Source organism: Pelophylax lessonae, assembly GCF_965119305.1.
Source record: "Pelophylax lessonae genome assembly, chromosome: 3".
NCBI classification, from domain to species: domain Eukaryota; kingdom Metazoa; phylum Chordata; class Amphibia; order Anura; family Ranidae; genus Pelophylax; species Pelophylax lessonae.
The window spans coordinates 147821224-147842401 of NC_138770.1; the positions used below are offsets into that span (position 1 = coordinate 147821224).

At 42.3% G+C, this 21178-nt stretch overlaps 1 protein-coding gene across 2 annotated transcripts in view; it reads right to left on the minus strand.

The window, feature by feature from the left end:
• Positions 1 to 21178, minus strand: part of ASAP2 (ArfGAP with SH3 domain, ankyrin repeat and PH domain 2) — a 460853-nt gene that overhangs the window by 93615 nt on the left and 346060 nt on the right. For both annotated transcript variants that reach the window (XM_082252497.1, XM_082252496.1), the window contains exon 14: positions 15580 to 15746. In XM_082252497.1, the coding sequence (XP_082108623.1) occupies positions 15580 to 15746 (167 nt within the window). The remainder of the gene's footprint in view (positions 1 to 15579; positions 15747 to 21178) is intronic.

Here is a 21178-nt window from a genome sequence, read left to right on the forward strand (position 1 = left end):
GACAATGTCGACAGGGTGACACCTAACCCCCCCCCCCAACCCCAGAGGGTGTCTATGACAAGCTTGGTCCAAAAGACGTTGATTGAATGATGCGGTCCATCATGTAATCCAGAAGTAGACTGGTGCTGGGCCACAGAACTCATTTTCTGCAGAGCTGATAGGTGGTGATGATTGCAGCAATACTCATAAAAAAAATTTACTAATACTGGGCTATTTATTTGTAGTTTAAAAAAAAAATAGAAAAGAAACTGGAATTCTGTTTGAAGTATTGGGTTTGAGTGGATTTCCCCATATCTTCTCTTCTGAAAATACATTTACATACAGCTGCAAGAAAGTATGTGAACCCTTTTGAATGATATGGATTTCTACACAAATTGGTCATAAAATGTGATCTGATTATCATCTAAGTCTCAACAATAGACAATCACAGTCTGCTTAAACTAACACACAAAGAATGAAATATTGCCATGTTTTTATTGAACACACCATGTAAACATTCACAGTGCAGGTGGAAAAAGTATGTGAACCCTTGGATTTAATAACTGGTTGAACCTCCTTTGGCAGCAATAACTTCAACCAAACGTTTGCTGTAGTTGCAGATCAGACGTGCACAACGGTCAGGAGTAATTCTCGACCATTCCTCTTTACAGAACTGTTTCAGTTCAGCAATATGGGAATGGGAAGCAGGATGTCCCTTTTTTATTAACCAAGATAAATAAACCTAACAAACTTTAAATGTTTATAAATAAATTAAATAACACCAGACAAGAAAAAGGTTTGGACAAAGGCCGCGGCTGTTTTTTATTATTGACTTTTAAAACGAATATAATAAAACATACTTTATACTTTGTTTAAAATTCACTTTAAAAACGTCCAGAACCAGCCCAGCCACCACGGCTCGGGCTGACAATAAATAACATTAAAATAATTTTATTTCCAAATACCTTTTTTTTTAAATTTTTTTTACAACCAACATTTTCCAACACCACACTAGACCATCATCATAAAAACAATTCCATCCACCGAAGCACTTTAGCTAAGGCGATAGCAACAAGTCAAATAATTTATAACTGGCCGCGACAAACTAAGTTTTTTTTTTTTTGGGGGGGATGGGGGGGGGGGGAGAGAACTGCTCCTGAAGCTCCTGAGGTAACGAAGTGACCCGGAGCCCCGCAGTCACCCTTAAATAGCCCTGAATTACGACTGGCTGGGGCTGGTTAGCCCCCAGAAGCGGGAAGATTCAGGCGGGAGCCGGGCTGCACGCGCTGATCTGCCTGGAAACAATGCTCCCATGAGCGGGAAAACCATATAAAAACTTGAAATCTGCCCAGAGACCTACTACTCCTGGGCGGGAAGTTCAAAGCTGTTATAGCTCAGGTCAAAAGTTCAGCCTGTCATACACTACACAAGAAGTAGGCCTATTTAACTGAGCCCAGACTTAATAAAATCTTCTTTATATAAATCATTAACCCCTGCTCCCATCCCATAAAGAAAATGTAGGGTTATAAAAAAAACCCATTTTCTCTATATTCTTGGGATGTCTGGTGTGAATCGCTTTCTTGAGGTCATGCCACAGCATCTCAATCGGGTTGAGGTCAGGACTGGTCCACTTCAGAAGGCGTATTTTCTTCTGTTTAAGCCATTCTGTTTATTTACTTCTATGCTTTGGGTCATTGTCCTGTTGCAAAACCCATCTTCTGTTGAGCAAAACCCATCTTCTGTTGAGCTTCAACTCGTAGACAGATGGCCTTAAGTTCTCCTGCAAAATGTCTTGATAAACTTGGGAATTTATTTTTCCTTCGATGATAGCAATCTGTCCAGGCCCTGACGCAGCAAAACAGCCCCAAACCATGATGCCCCCACCACCATACGTCACAGTTGAGATGAGGTTTTTATGTTGGTGTGCTGTGCCTCTTTTTCGCCACACATAGTGCTGTGTGTTTCTTCCAAACAACTCAACTTTGGTTTCATCTGTCCACAGAATATTTTGCCAGTACTGCTGTGGAACATCCAGGTGCTCTTGTGCAAACTGTAAACGTGCAGCAATGTTTTGTATGGACAGCAGTGGCTTCCTCTGTGGTATCCTGCCATGAAATCCATTCTTGTTTAGTGTTTTACGTATTGTAGATTCGCTAACAGGGATGTTAGCATTTGCCAGTGACTTTTGTAAGTCTTTAGCTGACACTCTAGGATTCTTCTTCACCTCATTGCGCAGTCTGCGCTGTGTTCTTGCAGTCATCTTTACAGGACGGCCACTCCTAGGGAGAGTAGTAGCAATTTGTCTTACCGTGGACTGATGAACAGCAAGTCTTTTGAAGATACTTTTATAACCCTTTCCAGCTTTATGCAAGTCAACAATTCTTAATCGTAGGTCTTCTGAGAGCTCTTTTGTGCGAGGCATCATTCACATCAGGCAATGCTTCTTGTGAAAAGCAAACCCAGAACTGGTGTGTGTTTTTTATAGGGCAGGGCAGCTGTAACCAACACCTCCAATCTCATCTCATTGATTAGACTCCTGTTGGCTGACATCTCACTCCAATTAGCTCTTGGAGATGTCATTAGTCTAGGGGTTCACATACTTTTTCCACCTGCACTGTGAATGTTTACATGATGTGTTCAATACAAACATGGCAACATTTCATTCTTTGTGTGTTATTAGTTTAAGCAGACTGTGATTGTCTATTGTTGTGATTTAGATGATGATCAGATCACATTGTATGACCAATTTGTGCAGAAATCCATATCATTCCAAAGGGATCACATACTTTTTCTTGCAGCTGTATATCTATGATTGTAAGGCTCCTTTCACACGGCCGCTCCGTGTGAAAGGTCCGCTGCGGGACTTTTTTTTTTTTTTTTTCCACGGAGCGGATGACATTTCTGTCATCCGCTCCGTGTGCCCGCATATCATCCTATCCGTTTGCGGATGATATACGGACATAATGTAAGTATATGGCACTGCGGATGTCAGCGGATGACACCGCTGACATCCGATTTTCCTTCCTTTCCGTTTTTTACACGGAAGGAAAAATGGGGTTCTGTTCCGTTCGTAAAAACGGAACAGAACTGACAGGAGGAAAATCGGGTGTCAGCGGATGGTATTCCGCTGACATCCGCAGTGCCATTCACTTACATTATGTCCGCAAATCATCCGCAAACGGATTGGATGATTTGCGGACACACGGAGCGGCCGTGTGAAAGGACCCTTAATAAGATTCAGATAAATCAGGTCGGAATGTATGATTCATAGTCCTTTTAAATCAGACCTGTCATCTAAACATAACAGAACTTTTAACTGTCTAGATGATTATCCATGCGCTACAATGCCATCATCTTGGAAAATATTTGTGAGAGTAAATGAGTTACTGGCATATAGCTTGTTTACTTCACTCTGCTTCTCAGAAATTTACATTGCCAGAATTTCTCTGCCAGCACCACAATCAGCAAATTGGCTCAGGATGGTCACATGTAGCTTAGTGTAATAGAGCCTACCATGGTCAATCACAATTAGGAAAGGGATGAGACGCTAGCAGCTGATACAAGAATATGTGATAGTGTACACTGCAGTCAAGAATGTACTAAAACTGGAAAAGTAAAAAGATTTATTTTATTTTTAACTTTTGGTATAGACCTGCAATTCAATAGGAAATCAATATGTCCTTTAGGACTCATCAGCAATTGAAATGCTGGGTCGGGTATGTAAATGTATGTGAAGGAAGCATGGACTGATATTGCTACTACAACCAGTTGTACAGTATAGGAAGAATAAAGAGAATTAAGGAACTATTGCAAACCTTCTCAAATTCTGCAGGGCAGGATTACACTTCTTTTTATGATATTCTGTAACATGCAACAGTCCTCTCTTTTTATCACAGCCAGAGGCCTGCCATGAGCAAAGTTGAGAGTATCCACTTGCACTGGTTCAGGAACTGTCGTTGCCAAAACACTTTACCAACGACATAGGAATTTTAATGTAATTAGGTCACTAAAATAAAAACCTGAACAAAGATTCTCCCATAAAAAACTTCCATCGCCCACTGCCAGCACCACCAATTTCTGCTCTAATTAGGGTACTCGCCATTTAAATTCTGTTCAGAATTCGGCACTTTGGGGTACGTCAGATTCCTGGTCCCCTGCTTTGCTCAGCGGTTTCTGCCACCAACCCCATTCTTCATTACTGCGTCCCATAATGACATGGGGGTAGGTGGGAGGAACAGTTAAATGCAGAGGGGGGATCAATACCCCTGGAAGTGTTCACTTCTTTACAGGATTCAGATGGCAATTTTAGTTACTTATAGTGGATGTAAACCCTCTCCAATACCCACTTAAGTGAACAGCTTCATGATACACAGAGATTAAACAAATCTCCCTACATAGGTTTTACATGTATATCTGCTGTCTTTCCCTTTCTACATTCTTTAGAAAAAGTACATAGTGTTGGAAATCTTTCTTCCTCATTTAGCAGTGGGTGTGGAGTCTGGGCTCATTGGAGGAAAGGGACACCCCCCCCCCCCTCCACATAGGCAGAGGTACGAAAGAACGCGCAGAGCTGTAGTGTGAATAGACAAGCTCTCTGCGAATCTTCCTCCCTCATCGACCCAAATTTTCAGCTGTGGTTATCTCGTGTGTCTGAGAGTATGTCAGAAGTTTCATGCTAAAAACAGAGGAACAGAATAGCAGAATGACACGGAGCTTTGGAGTGAGATTAGTAAACACTACAGATATAATTGCCTAGGTCAAATTTCATGAATGGGGTTTACAATCACTTTACCAAAGATTGGAGTTCCACAGTTATGTATTTCCTTTTTTTAAACTTTGATTCAGGGTTTGCGTTTAGTAACCGTGTCATCTTAGGCAGTGGGATGGTATGTAAAATTACAGATATGAATGGATAGTAAAAGATGAGGCGCCCTAGGTACTCTGGAGGGAATCCACCACATCTTGGATATGCTTTAAATTATATATCATGTAATTTGTTCTATTATCTTACTTATTTGCACACAAGATATGTAATGCCCTAGGCAGGCTGGCTTTGTCCTCACATACTGTACATGTTAAGGCTTATTTTCAATTAGTTAGATCTACTTTTAGAAGGTTGTAACTCACAATTTGTGATTTTAGGATAATTTAAATGCATTTTCAGATCAGAAAATATATGTTCTTCGCAGGCCAGAGATGTTGGAAACACTGCTAAGCCTTACAAGCAGCCATAAATGCTGGGAGTTATAGTTCCAAATATTGAAGACTGTGGCAGATATGGTCTAAGCTTTTAATGGAAAATTGTAAATTCCTCTTTGAAAATTATTTTGTTTAAGTGTTCATTTTAGAAAAAAAGATTGTATCATTGCCTAGAGAGGTTTTTCCTCTGCTGCATATAGCCATCCTAGACACTTTGTACTCTCATTAGAAATTCAATTAGGCATTCTGGAGAGGTGGTGTTAACATTAATGTCAGCACTCAGTAATAAAGAGCTTTATGCAGCCAAGCATGAATGAAATCCTCTGGAAGAAACTAATTGCTTGAAGAGGCCAAACAATTAAGTTAAGTAACTGCTACCAGAAAGCCTTATAGAACCCTTTTCCAGCATCCTGGAAAAGCAAAGGCTTAGTAGTCTATGTCCTGTAATTTTTCAGTTCTGCAATGTTCAGTATATTAAGCAGTGTGATTTTAAATCTTTCCTTTATGCACAATTTGGTAATGGCCCTTTAAAGGTTGCATTTTACTACTACAGCATTAGGAGGTTAGGGCGAGGGTTAGACATCATTTGAAACAAAGTTCTGTGCAGATGAAAAGCAGACAAAAGAAGCTAGATAGAAAAAAATCTTGAGGCAAAGAAAATGTTCATCTATCTTAAATCAAGTTTTGGTCTTGTGTGTCACTTCTCTGCTACTAAAACAGACCGTCATGCACAACTCACCTATAGCTCATCTCCTAGTTCTGCCATGGGAACAAACGTAAAAAGCTCTCCAGCAAGACTTATTATTATTATTATTCAGGATTTCTATAGCGCCAGCAGTTTACGCAGCCCTTTACAATGTTAGAGGGAGACAATACAGTTACAATACAATAGAATACAAGAGGATTAAGAGGGCCCTGCTCAGAAGAGTTTACAATCTAATGGGGTGGGGCAGGTGTTACAAGAGGTTGTAACAGTAGGGAATGAGCTGATGGAAGATTAGTTGGCGGTGTGATAGGCTTCCCCGAAGAGATTCATTTTCAGGGATCGCCTGAAAGCAGCTAGAGTAGGAGATATCTGTACAGGTTGAGATAGAGCATTCCAGAGGATGGGAGAGGCCCTGGAGAAATCCTGGAGACGAGCATGGGAGGAGGAGACAAGGGAGCTTGAGAGTAGGAGGTCTTGAGAGGAGCGGAGAGGACGGTTTGGGTGATATTTGGAGACAAGATTGGTGATGTAGCTCAGGGCAGAGTTGTGAATGGCTTTGTATGTTGTGGTTAGCATTTTGAATTTAATTCGCTGGGCAATCGGGAGTGAGTGTAGGGATTGGCAGAGAGGGGAGGCAGACACTGAGCGGTTGGTAAGGTGGATAAGTCTGGCAGCAGCATTCATGATGGACTGAAGAGGGGATAGCCTATGAAGTGGTAGGCCTATGAGAAGGGAGTTGCAATAGTCGCGGCGAGAAATAACAAGGGAGTGAATGAGTAGCTTGGTGGTTTCAGTTGTTAAAAAGGGGCGAATTTTAGAGATGTTGCAGAGGTGAAGTCTACATGTTTTTGACAAGGATTGGATTTGGGGCTGAAAGGACAGGTCAGAGTCTAGGATTACACCTAGTACCCTGGCATGAGGGGAGGGATTGATGGTTGCATAACTAATTTTGATGGAAAAGTCATGGAGGGGGGCACGGGCGGGGGGTAAAATTACCAGCTCAGTTTTAGAGAGATTTCCTTTGAGGAAGTAGTGCGACATCCATGTTGATATGTCAGTAAGTAAGTTAGAAATGCGAGAGGAGACTGAAGGAGTGAGGTGAGGAGTAGACAGATAGATTTGAGAGTCATCGGTGTAGAGATGGTATTGGAAACCGTGGGCGGTTATCAAGCGACCGAGGGAGGCGGTGTAGATAGATCAGAGCTTTGGGGAACCCCCACAGAAAGGGGCAATGGGGAGGAGGAGGTAGAGTTGTGGGTAACACTGAAGGAGCGCTGTGATAGGTAGTAAAAGAACCAAGATAGAGCAGAATCTTGGAGGCAAAGGAAACTGAGTTTATTAAGAAGGAGCGGGTGGTCAACAGTGTCAAAGGCCGCAGAGAGGTCAAGTAATAAGAGTATGGAGTAGTGGCCATTGGTTTTGGCAGTTAGTAGATCATTGGTGAGTTTTAGTAAAGCAGTTTCTGTGGAGTGCTGTGAGCGAAAGCCAGACTGTAAGGGATCAAGAAGGTTATTTTCTCTGAGGTAGGAGCTGAGACGGTTGTAGACTAAGCGTTCTAGAAGTTTAGAAGTGAATGGGAGCAGAGAGATGGGTCTTAAGTTGTTCAGGTTGGTGGGGTCCAGTGAGGGCTTTTTAAGTATAGGAGTGATCTGTGCATGTTTTAGAGGGGAGGGGAAGGTACCACTAGAGAGGGAGAGATTGAAGATGTGAGTAAGGGAGCATAGGATAGAATAAGAGGGTGTCTGTAGTAGTTGTGAGGGAACAGGAGCCAGAGAACAGGTGGTTAGGCGGGCATCTGAGAAAATGTTTTTAACCTCTTCAGTAGCAGCCAGTTCAAAGGAGGAGAGTGTTGACTGTACTGTTAGGCAAGGTATGTTGAGTGGGGGAGATGTGCGCACAGTGGCGGTGTCCTCAGGTATTGCATCAACCTTGTCTTTGAAGTGATTGGCAATCTCTTGGGCAGTGATTGAGTTAGTGAGTAGAGGGGGTGGGGGAAGAAGCAGAGAGTTAAAAGTTGAGAAGAGCCGACAGGGACTGGAGGACAGGGTAGTAATAAGAGAGACAACGTAGGCTTTGTTTGGCAGCATGGAGACATGAATTGTATGTTTGGAGGGAAGATTTTTATAGGGTGAAGTCCTGCAGGAATTTGGTTTTACGCCACCGTCGTTCAAGAGCACGGCAGTGTCTCTTGAGATTTCTACTCTTGTCAGTTTGCCAGGGTTGCAATGGTTGGGGCTTGATTCTGCGTGTAGTTAGAGGAGCAAGTGCATCAAGTGATAAGAGTGAGCTGTTGTAAACAGAGGTGGCCAGGTCAGGACAGGACAGGGGAGAGATTATGTAATGTAGGTGGTCAGTAGCAGAATAGGCGAGAGGCGAGAGGGGTTAAAGTGACGAAGGTTCCTACAAATAATTGTTTGCTGCTTTGGGGGATGGGTGATTTGAGGTAAGGATACAGTGAAACTGATGAGGTTGTGATCAGAGAAAGGAAAGGGGGTGTTGGTGAGGTTGTCGGCAGAGCAGAGATGGGAGAATATAAGGTCGAGGGTATTACCATTGGAGTGAGTGGAAGTGTGTGTCCATTGGGTTAGGTCAAAAGAGGAGGTTAAGTTGAGAAGTTGAGTTGTAGCTGGGCTGTTAACATTGACAGGGATGTTAAAGTCACCAAGAATGATAGTGGGTATTTCAGAGAAGAGAAAGTAGGGTAGCCAGGCAGCAAAGTCATCAAAAAAGCGTGATGCTGGTCCAGGGGGCCGATAAATTGCTGCAATCCTTAGAGAAATGGGAGAAAACAGACGAATACAGTGCATCTCAAAAGAAGAGAGTGACAGAGAGGAAGGGTTTGGAAGGACTTTGTAGGTGCTTTGTGGGGATAAAAGGAATCCAACTCCACCTCCTTTCTGTCCGTTGGGTCTGGGGGAGTGAGTCCAGTGGAGGCCACCATAGGAGAGGGCAGCAGGAGAAGCAGAGTCAAAATTTTGAAGCCAGGTCTCAGTTATGGCGAGGATATTAAAGCTATGAGAGATAAAAAGGTCATGCACAGATGTGAGCTTGTTACAGATGGAGCAAGCATTCCAAAGGGTTCATGAGATTGAGGGGCTGTTTTTAGGAAGAAGGGGACAGAAATTAAAATGAGTAGATTGCGGCTGTTGCCAGAGGAGGAGGGGTGTCGGATATGTGGTTTGCAGTAACAAAATGGAGGGCCAGGATTTGGGGAAATGTCCCCTGAGGCTAGAAGAAGGAGGGTGAGAAAGGCAAGATGGGAGTGGGATGTGTATGAGCGCACATGTCTAATTGCCCTGGTGTTTAGGTTAGCATGTGGGCTCAGCAACTGAAGGAGGTGATGGGTACAGTGGTAGGGAGAGGGTAGGAGTGAGGGTGCTATGTGTATGCTGTGGGGTGGAGAGGAGGGGTAGTGTAAGGATATTTTGAAGATGGAAGACACCGATGTGAGAAAGAAGAGTAGAAGGAGCATGTTTATGGATAAAAAGTGGGAATCGGACTTCAAATAAATTAAATGTCGAGTGCTGGTTTGCTTGCAGTCTTTCCAAAGAGTTCTTGTTGTATCTTCATACAGCTTTAGTTATCCTGCTGTAGTTAATCTGCGGTGGTGAAACTGTGCAACACTCGTGACTGAGACACTCAAGAATGAGACATGGTATCTGCGCCTTGCCCCTGTCTGCGCCTCCCCATAGACTGCTTGAGACTTAAGCCCCGTACACACGCACAGATCATCGTCATACAAATGTTCGTCTTTTCTCCCCGGGATGTCGGTGTCTGTTGAAAAGTGCAAAGACAGCACAAGGACAGCACAAGAATTTTGTCCGCAGACTTCAGCTGACTGCAGAAGTGATGTCATGTAATGGTTAACTTTCCCTGTGTTTTTTATTTTCTGAGCATGCCCAGTCTTGCAAATCTGCGGTCTGTCGGCTGATTTCTGTACTGACAGGCGAACAATCGTCCGTTCTGGTGTCCGCAGACAAAAATTTTCATGTTTGCAAGAAAGACTCTTGTCCGCGGATTGTGTGCAGACAGCTGTCGGAGGCACCATACTAACACGCGTACAATCGGCAGATCTTTCGTCCGCCGACGTTTGTATGACGACGATCTGTGCGTGTGTACGGGGCTTTATGCCCCGTACACACGTGCAGATTATCTGAAGACTTTTGTCTGCAGACTTACCAAAACCATATAATATGAGGTCAAACCTAAACACTTTCAATTTGTATGCAATCCGGCAGGCCCTTGCACTACATAGAAAAGGTAAGTCTGCAGACAAAAGTCTTCAGATAATCTGCACGTGTGTACGGGGCATTAGAGTTAACACACTAAAACTTACATCACTGTGTTTAGTACTAAATTACAGGTGCTCTTTAGTAGAAGGCACATCACTAGATGGTAATGAAAAAAACTAACCCAATGATATTTAATTTGCTAAAACGCTGTGTATCAGCAATAACTGCCATGTTTTTAATAAAATTCGTTTTTTTTTCATCCTTGGCTTTACTCAGTACTGCTGATCTCCTGCACCCTTGTTGCAGTCAATTTCTGTCTACATGCATGCACTGCAGTGGCATAGTTTCCTTATGGTGACAACAGTTGACCATGTCTGCGTAATGACCATGTGTAACTTCCATTGAAGGTTTGTGTATCTAGGTGTACAATACAGAGAAGAACATTCACAGTAGGCTTTAATGAAAGCTAAAGATTTCATATGTTTAAAAATTACTTTTAAAAATACATTAACTTAATCAAGCCTAATTTAATATTTTAGTGAACTTTAAATAATTTCTTTGGACTAAGCTGGTCCAAACCAAACTATTTCCTTCACTTACGCATGCAGCGCCTGTGTGCATTTTTAAACAATATGTAGCGTTACCTACATACAGAATACAGCGCTTTCTTCAAAATAGAATTGGGCTAAGCGTTGCTCAACTATTCACAGGAAGCCTTGTATTTTATTAATACAAAGCTTCCTCTGATTGGCTGAGGGGAGAGAGGTTGGCAGATGACATCACTTCCACCTCAGCCAATCATTCATAAAAATACAAAGCCTCCTATGATAGTTGAGCAGTGCTCAGCTCAACTCAGTTTTGTTCCATGAGCAGGATGGGAAGTTCCCGTCCTGCTCCTGAACACAGCACTGTATAAAGCTGATGCTATATAGAAGTTTATACAGTGAACACAGCCGCTGCATGTTTTTGTGAAGGAAAAAATTTTTTTGGGCAGCTTGGTTTAAAAAACTATTTAAAGATAACTAAAACATGACTTTAAAGCTTGCAGGAGATTATTAGGTTAAAATAACAAAAGCCGCTGCGCACACCTTTGTAAATAAAAAAATTAAAAAAATCAACAAATAAAATAAAAAAAATTGTGCTGCGGCCGAGATCTACGAGTGTACCACCCACTCTAATATACTAAAATACCACAATCCAAATTCATCCAGCACCAAACTTGTGTTCCACCGTGAATAAACAGAAATATAAATATTCAATAATACAAAAATAATCAAAAGCATAGTCCTTACAAAGTTTCAAAATCAAATCAATAAATGTGAAATAATTGTGAAGAGTCCATGTGTTATGCTCCACGAAAAAATCAACTTCAAAATGCTTACTCCCTTATGCTATACATACCGTGTATAACATATACCACCACCATTAGCAGCTCACCTCCCATTTTGACCTATGGGCAATAGGTCTTATGCGCCTGTCCCTTTAAGGGTTGTCAGTAGAGGAGGTTGAAAAAAAAAAAAAAAATTCTTACAGATCTTTTCCCACTGTGTAGAACATTCACCAATTCCACTGATGGAAACTCAGAGGTTAAACATACAGACCATCATAGTGCTTTCCTTACAAAATGCCACATTTCTTTAAATATCATAAACTCACTCACATTTAAAAGTGCACTGCTAGCTGGTGCACAACCGACAAACAGCATATATAGTAATTCAATCCACCATGTGGGGCATCACCACTGGAGGCTGCAGCTTGTTGGTGGATGACAGACAACTGTCCTCTTAAGGCCGTGAGCTTCCACATAACTAGTAACAGGTACCTCCTAAACTTGCTTCCACCAGATTCAAACGGGCGTCCTGCATCACCAGTTCTGCCTCTTATGCATTACACCATGGGCATGGCTGTTGAATAAGCCACATCTGTGGCAAAACACGTAAGGGGCAGAGCCGGCGCAGCAGGACATCCATCTGTATCTGGTGGAAGCAAGTTTAGGAGGTGATAAAGAACAGTGGTGCTGCGCTGTCATATACCAGCAAATGTGTAAATAAACATGTGCAAATAACAATTGCTAAAGTGCGTGTGCTGAAAAAATTGAGTGTCAGGGAATAGTGCAAACAGCAAATATCGACAATTGATATACCAAATATAAAGATAAATACAAAGGTAAAGCCTTAACATATGAAAAGTATACACACAATTAAAAGGGGACTAAAAATTGATCAATCATCAAAGTGAGTCCATGTAAAGACGTGAAAGAAATGAAAAACGTCCAATGCTCATCCAAAAGGTGCATAAATCCCTTCACCCAAAGTAGGAAAGGGAATGGTCTGGAGGGGAGTCTGGAGACTGAGGAGGAATCCATCCACTGACATAGATACATTTGAGGAGCCCGCCAGATCAATCAAGACGGGATACCCGTCCCCCGATCACAGTTTTCCATCAGCTGGGTTTACAACAGGATTATCTCGGGAAGCAGTTAGAAGAAATTAAAGGGAAAGCTATTCATTTATGCTGTAACTTTAACAGCTGTAAGATGAGAGGCCATTACACTGAGAGGTGTCGCCTTTCTGGATCTTTCAGACACCAGTCACTTTCCTACTTTGTGTGAAGGGATTTATGCACCTTTTTGGATGAGCATTGGATGTTTTTCATTTCTTCCACATATTTAAATGGACTCACTTTGATTAAGATACATTTTTAGTCACTTTAATTGTGTGTATGCTTTTCTTATGTTAAGGCTTTACCTTTGCATTTGTTAAGAAAAATGTCTCTATGGGGTGGTCACCATGGACATAATTAGGTATAACAGTGCTACATCCTAATTAATATAGACAAGAAAAGGATAGAACATCATGGACTTTACCGGCACATTGTCACAAATAATCCATAAGGATAAAATCAAATATTTATGTAGCACAATTCCCAGCATAGGTGCTGGCTGTGGGTCCCCCTGGGTCTCCGGGTGCAACAAAAGTACCTTTGAACATGTTTCTCCAAGTGTGAGCACTGAGACAAGAACCAGTCCAGTATCTTTGGGTTTTTAGGTTTATTTAGGAACTTGGATGAGAGAAGGGATGAGTGGGATACTCCTGCAATTGAACTATACACAACTTGACGGGGACTCTGAATAAATGCTGCTTGACACTGATTAGCGCTGGCTTGATGTTGGTTAACGCTGGCGAAATGCCGGTTATCGCTGACTTGATGCTGTAACTTCCCTTTTTACTGTGGAAGTCCCTGAGGTACTCTGGTCTGAGGTAGCTACTTGTACACCTTTGCTGCACTGCTGAAAACTTCAGGGCCCACAAAAGGTGCCCCCTTTCACTTCCCTATCTTCAGGGCTTTAAACACTTGGCACCCCCTTTCACTGCCAATACTACAGGTTAGCTTGCTCCTGGATCCCTTTGACATTCTGGAGTGGTCCCCTTTCCTAGGCAGACCCCCTGGGCAGATCTTGAGTACTCAGGATACTGTTTTTCCTGAAGACTTCTGCCCAGCAGCTCCACTCGGTCAGCAACACTCTGGATCCCTCTCTGCAGCACAGCTAAACTCTGGTCCCCTTAGGCCGACTGCCTGGACCACCTTCACTCTGGGACAGGAGGAGAGACAGCCGTCACCTCCTCCTGGCACTGATGCTCCCCATAGATTTATATCCAATCCCAGGGTGCACTGCGGTAAACCCCGCCCACTGAGACAGTCATAAACCCTGGTGTACTATTGGCTAGGTTTCCTCCACTAACAAGATCCCTCATTGAAAACAGTGGGGAGACTGCCCAGACACACCTGGAAACATGCGACAGCTAGCTAACAATTCGGGCCCCCCTGATAAGCAGACAGGGCCACATATGCATTTTCCTAGCACCTACCTAGGAGGGTGCTACATTTATTTATACATTTTTTAAAAAAAAGTATGCATGATTCATACCCAAAAGTCACAAGAGTAAAAAGTTCTACAAAGTGTGGACACAATGTGTACCCGCATTGAATATATATATATCATTGAGAATATGGGTGCCTAATACCACTCAATATATTTCAAGAGTAAATCTGTAACTTTCCTTCACAAGTTCCACTGATAGATATTTGTGATTGTTCAGGAAGATCGATTCAAAAATAGTAGAAGATGGTGGTAAGGCAACTCCAATGCTTACCACCATCTTCTACTATTCTTGAAACGATCTTCCTGAACAATCACGAATATCTATCAATGGAACTTGTGAAGCAAAGTTGCAGATTTACTCTTTTGAGTGGTATTAGGCACCCATATGCTCAATGATATATATATATATATATATATATATATATTTTTTTTTTTTTCTTTTTTTTTTTCAATGCGGGTACACATTGTGTCCACACTTTGAGGAACTTTTTATTCTTGTGATTTTTTTTGGGTATGAATCATACATAACTTTTTTTTTTAAAATGTTTAAATAAAAATTTTAATTTTATCCTTATGGATTATTTATGACTATGTGCCGGTAAAGTCCATGTTGTTCTATCCTTTGTCTTTACCTTTGCATTCGTTTTTATATATGGTATATCAATTTTTCATATTTATTTGTTTGCAGTATTCACTGACACACATTTATTTTCAGTACATGCACTTTAGCAATTGTTATTTGCACGTTTATTTACACATTTGCTAGTATATAACAGCGGAGCACCACTGTTCTTTATCATTTCACTTCTGGCTACGGATTGGCTAATCGGTGCCTACAGCAGTTCGTTACACTTACCATCATACAGTGATAGCACGGGAGTACCGGTTTATGTTTAAGTTTAGGGGGTAACTCCTTACTGGTTACGTGGAACCTCAAGGCCTTGAGGGGGCAGCAGTCTGTCATCCACCCACAAGCTGCAGCATCCAATGGGGATGCCCCACATGGTGGATTGAATTACTACATACGCAGTTTGTCTGTTATAAACCAGCTAGCAGTGCACTTTTAAATGTGAGTGAGTTTATTTATGAAATTTTAAGAAAAGTGGCATTTTTTAATGAAAAGCACTATGATGGTCTGTAGGTTTTACCTCTGAGTTTCCATCAGAGGAATTGGTGAATGTTCTACGTGGTGGGAACAGATCTGCATCTACTCATAACCCTTAAAAGGGCAGGCGCATAAGACCTATTGCCCACAGGTCAAAGTGGGAGGTGAGCTGCTAATATGCGAATAGTGGTGGCATATGTTACAAATGGTGTGTACAGCAAAGGGGGGAAGCATTATGACCTGGATTTTTGGTGGAACCAAACACGTGAACTCTTCCTTCACATTTATTGATTTGATATTGGAACTTTATGAGGACTTTTTTAATGCTTTTGATGATTTTTTATTTTTGAATATTTATGTGTAAATCCAAAGTTGAGTGCAAGTATGGCGCTGGATGAATTTGGGTTGTGGTATTTCAGATTATTAGGTTATTGGGTTTACATATATTTTAGGTATAGAAGCCAAATAATTATACCTGCTGCTCCACAGTCACAGCATACATCATTTCCCGGCATCTTCTGAATGTCAGATATAATTTCCTTGGTCAGCTCCTGGACTATATTGTTCTCGCCAGTACTGTGATCTCCTTTGAAAGCATTGTTTAGCGCTTCTTCTTTGCTGTTCTGGAGCACGGACATCCATCTAGATATTGCAGACATAGTTGTGTGAGCCTCATTCTAGAGGATGGGGGGGGGGGGGGGGTTGGGTAAATTGGGGGCATTTGCAGCTTTAGAACACCTCACAACAAGAAAGGTCAGGAAAAAAAAAAAGATTACCAATTAAAAATAAATTTAAATGCAAATAACAAACCTATCATACTTACCTGTTCTGTGCAAAGGTTTTGCACAGAGCAGCCCAGATCTTCCTCTTCTGGGGTTTCCCACCAGCACTCCTGGCTCCTCCCCCCACCCGAGCGCCCCCATAGTAGGCCGCTTGCTATGAGGGCACTCATGCAGGCTGGGTCCTGAGCCACCCTGTGGTTATCCATAGACACCCACAGCGTGGTTTGCCCCCGCTCCCTCTTCACAGGCTGTGATACATAGCAACAGGCGCCAATAGCTCCCACTGCTGCCTCCATGTCCAGTGAGGGAGAGAGATGCTAATCTTGGGCACAGCGCTGGATCAAGATCAGGCTCAGGTAAGTATAAAGGGAAGGGGGGTGTTGGGAAGGATCCTATGCACAGAAGGTTTTTTTTACCTAAATATGGAGAATCTATTAAAAGGTAAAAAAAAAAAACGTTCTACCTTTAGAATCACTTTAACTTACTGACAAAGCAGATTTCTGATTATCTGGATATTTAGGAACCCTGGATAGATAATCACTCACTGTCAAACTTTGACCGTTGCCTCTTAGAACTAAAGCAAATTGTACCAGCCTCGGTTAGCATAATGTACCCACCATTTGGAGGTTAAATTAGTGGGCCGCCCTTTCTTCCTCATCTGTCCTATAGATCCCAAGTCATTCTCTATCCCCACTCTAAACTCATTCTGCTCCTTATATTCTTATTGTATAATGGGATTTTTGACATCTCGTAAAATCCATTTCTCTGATATTACAACTCCACAGAGGGGAAGGTGCTGTGTCCGTCAACAAACATTAGAGAAATGGATTTTACAGTAAGTCAAAAATCCAATTTTAGCTTTCGTTCACTGACGGACACAGCTCCTGATCTTCATAACCATTGAGCCGTCCCAAAGCAGAGTTAAACATGGGGGGTGGGAACAGCAAAAAATAAATTCCCTAGGCTAAATATAGCCAACCAGGTAAACCGGAGCTTAACCAAAACTGGAGCCCACCTAAAAAAAACAATACACCCTCAAAGAGCAGCAGCCTGCAAAAACTTTTCAGCCAAAGGAAGCCTCCGCAGATGCCAACACATCTACTTTATAGAACTTTGTGAAAGTGTTTACCGACAATCAGGTGGCCGCCTTGCAAACCTGAGTCACTGACGCCTGATGATGGAAAGCCCAGGAGGCACGAGTGCCAGAATAGACTGCGCCTTGACAGGGAAAGGAGGAACCTGATCCTTGATGGAATAGACCTGAACCACCGTCTGTCTGGAAATGGTCGCAGAGGAAGCAGACAACCCTTTCTGAGGCCCATCCGTGAGCAAATATAGCGAGTCTCACTTCCTAAAAGACCCCGTAGCTGCTAGGTACACCCCAATTGCCCGGTCCACATTTAAGGCACGCAACATCCTTCAGATGTTTTGGCCTGGGACACACAGGGAAGGCAACACCATGTCTTAATTTAAATGAAAATCAGAGTTAACCTGAGGAAGGAAGGACGGAGAGAGGCGAAGAACCAACTTATCTCTGTAAACCACCAAGTAAGGTGAAGGTCAGATAATTACGCCATTTCCAACACCCTGCACGCAGAGGTGATGGCCACCTTCCGGCACAGCGTAAGCAGGGTAATCTCAGGAAGGTTCTCAAAAGGAGGCTTCTGGAAGACTGAGCACCAAATTGAGGTCCCAAGGCTGCAATAGAGACCGCACTGGAGGGGTCAAGTGCCTAACTCCCTGAAGAAAAGTAAGTACCAGGGAGTTTGTGGCCAAGGGCCGTTGAAAGAAGACTACTAAGGCCGACACCTGATCCTTTATAGTACTCCAGACCTGTTTCGGCTCAACCCCCCGTTTAAGGAAGGTCAAGACCTGACTCATCGAAAAAGAGCCAGGATGAACCCCAAGAGACTCACACCACGCAATATACGTTTTCCATGTACGATGGTAGATCTTCCTAGAAGTAGATTTCCTAGCTTTTAACAGCGTTGGAATCACTGACTCAGACAAAACCTCTATCCATCAGCACCTGGTGTTCAACAGCTAAGCTGTCAAAGCCAGTGACTGTAAAGAGGATGGAAGATTTGTCCTTGGGACAGCAGATCCTGCTTTTCTCCCCTTACAAGTCTGGGGTACTAATGTCAGTTGAGCACTAACTTTGAAGTGCCTCTGCTGCACCCAAGGATCCTTGAATCTTTCCACATGTTCCTGATAACCATTAGGCCGGCCATAGACAGTTTGAATCTCAGCTGGCTCAGCAGGAACCGGCCAAGATTGAAACGGATGTATGGGCAGGCTGAATATACCAAGTTGATTGATCGATCAATCAACTTGTGTACAACCAACCTGCCAGATTTACTTGCAATTATCGCTAGCAGTGGCTATAGCTGCTAGTAATCATCATTGTCTTCTCTCGGCAGGGACGGCTTCCCCCCCTCCCACCGGGAGAACACAAAAGTTTGGAGGGAGGGATTCCCCTGTCAGCACTGTCTGTGTTGATGGGGGAATTGTGCAAAATTATTTCCTGCAAAGAAATGTGCACCGTCTATGGCCTGCAAAGCTTACAATAGATCTTACAACGTTAAGTGAGTATCTAAGCAAAGAAATGAGAGAGGTCTATACTGCACTGTGAGATGCTGCAAGTAAGCGCACATTTCTGGAAAGCTGAATTGGGGTGTTTGGGACTGCCAGGAGCAGCAGAAACCCTTTACTTACAGAGAGTGACATGCAGTCACCAATTTATGCTGGAAAACCATTTATAAGATTAGTTTAGTGTATTGTACCAAAGTAAATTTGCACAATAAAAGAAAACTTTGTCTTTTTCCCAAATGCCCCTATAAGCATATAGCGGTCACCTACAAATACTGCACCTATCTTTTTAACTAGCTGCTGAAATGCAGCCTAAGCCTAAAAATCCAACACGCTCTACTATGCAAATCTCCCCATCAGCCAGGAGTTAACATAATATAGGGCTTCCTGGTTCAGGGTTCCCAAGGTAATTCAGCATATCTAATCTAGGGACATTCATATTAAACAAAAAAATCTTAGGCATGGATTTTAATTTCAGGCTGGCACATTATTGAAGTTTAGGTAAACAGACCTAACAGAATGTTTGCTCCCAGGCTCCACAATGACTTGGACAGGCACCACCTGTTTTATTTAAACACCGTTGCCTTTTCCCCCTCAACCTGTAGGACAGGTTGGATCACAAGTTTGAAATTCCATTTTTTTCAAAGTCAGCACTGCAACATTGAGATGACTTGTTGAACATGGTAAGCTATGCAGTTAAAATAGAGTCATGAAAGTTTGGGAATTTATTAAATTCCTAGCATGCTAGTAGGTAGGTGAACCGTAGCAAAGTACAGTATGTCTAACCTCTAATTCAGAAGGTTCGATTTAGTAACAGGCTGTATTCCTGCAAGTAAACTTAAGATTACATTCCCTGATATCCCTATCCAGGATAGCCTCACGTTTAGTATTTATATACATAAGAGAGAGTTGCCCTGGGACTTTAAATGAGGTGAACACATGTGGCCAGTAGGTGAAAAGTAAACGTAGTATCAATTTATTTGGAAGGTACAGAGGATCAACATATATACAGAATACGTGAACATAGACAGACCAGCCAATGGTAAAGGCATAATATTATATACGCTTGAAAATTGTAGTTATATTGTTACATGATTGTAAATAGGCATCTTAATAACTTGACGCGTTTCGTGAGCGAGCTGCTCACTTCTTCAGAGGTAGATGCACATATGCAGGTCTGTAAAAACAGAACTACATATATGGTATAACAACAATCTGAAGAATGCCTGGTAATAATCTTGCGAGGTATAAACCCCATAGAGGGCCCTAATTAGGGACCCATACTTACAGGTAGGCTAAGCCTTGATAGCAGAGCGACACTCCTAACCGGCGGTGGTAAGAAGGCCTGGTCCGGGAGCTGAAGGAACATGACCAAAAACACCCAGCTGGGAGAAGGTGGGGGGTGGGTATGACATGAGTGTGTGAAGTTGTGTCTCCTGATATCCATAATCACTGGCTGAAACGATTGTATATAAATGTATAAGCGGTGTAGAAATAACCTGCATCAATGATAGCAGAGCTGAAGTAGAAACGTATATTATAAACAAATTGCAGCCTGCGCCGTCCATCTCCATGAAGCGGCAAGTGCCAGTTTGGCGTTTGCACGTCCTCCTTAGCCATAGCACATGGCGTTAGGGGTGGCATCCAATCACACCCAGTCTATGATATATATGGGAGATGGGTGGACATGGGTCTTCACAATTTTTCCTTTGTCCTATAGGATACTCCCTACAATCCATTGTTACACACTACCTACGGTGGGTACACATTTAGATGTCTATGACACCTAGACCCATCTCATCACTTCTTTACAGTGTTTTCCTTTTTCTGCCATGACCCATGGTAGACACTGTTTTTTGCTTTTTCATTTTTTATCATCCTTTCTGCCCACTCTCTCTTTAGGGAATTTTCTGCTTATACTTTTGATCCAATCACACATTTTGTGTACTCCTCTTCACTCCTTGGGTGTACTTTTCCTTCTCATTTTTCCCCAGCCCTTATATTCATGTCCTTGCTGCAATTTGTTTATAATATACGTTTCTACTTCATCTCTGCAATCATTAATGCAGGTTATTTCTACACCGCTTATACATTTATATACAATCGTTTCAGCCAGTGATTATGGATATCAAAAGACACAACTTCAAACACTCATGTCATACCCACCCCCCACCTTCTCCTAGCTGGGTGTTTTTGGTCCCATTCCTTCAAGTCTCGGACCAGGCCTTCTTGCCGCCGCCGGTTAGGAGTGTCGCTCTGCTATCAAGGCTCAGCCTACCTGTAAGTATGGGTCCCTACTTAGGGCCCCCTATGGGGTTTATACCATGTAAGATTTTTACCAGGCATTCTTCAGATTGTTGTTATACCATATATGTAATTATGTTTTTACAGACATGCATATGTGCATCTACCTCTGAAGAAGTGAGAAGAAGAAGCTCGCTCACAAAACGCGTCAATTTATTAAGATACCTATTTACAATCATGTAACAATATAAGTACAATTTTCAAGCATGTATATTATTATGCCTTTACCACTGACTGGTCTGGTATATGTTCATGTATTCAGTATATATATATATCTTGATCCTCTCTACCTTCCAAATAAATTGATACGTTTATTTTTCAACTACTGGCCACATGTGTTTGCCTCATTTAAAGTCCCAGGGCAACTCTCTCTTATGTATATATGTGTATTTAGGGATG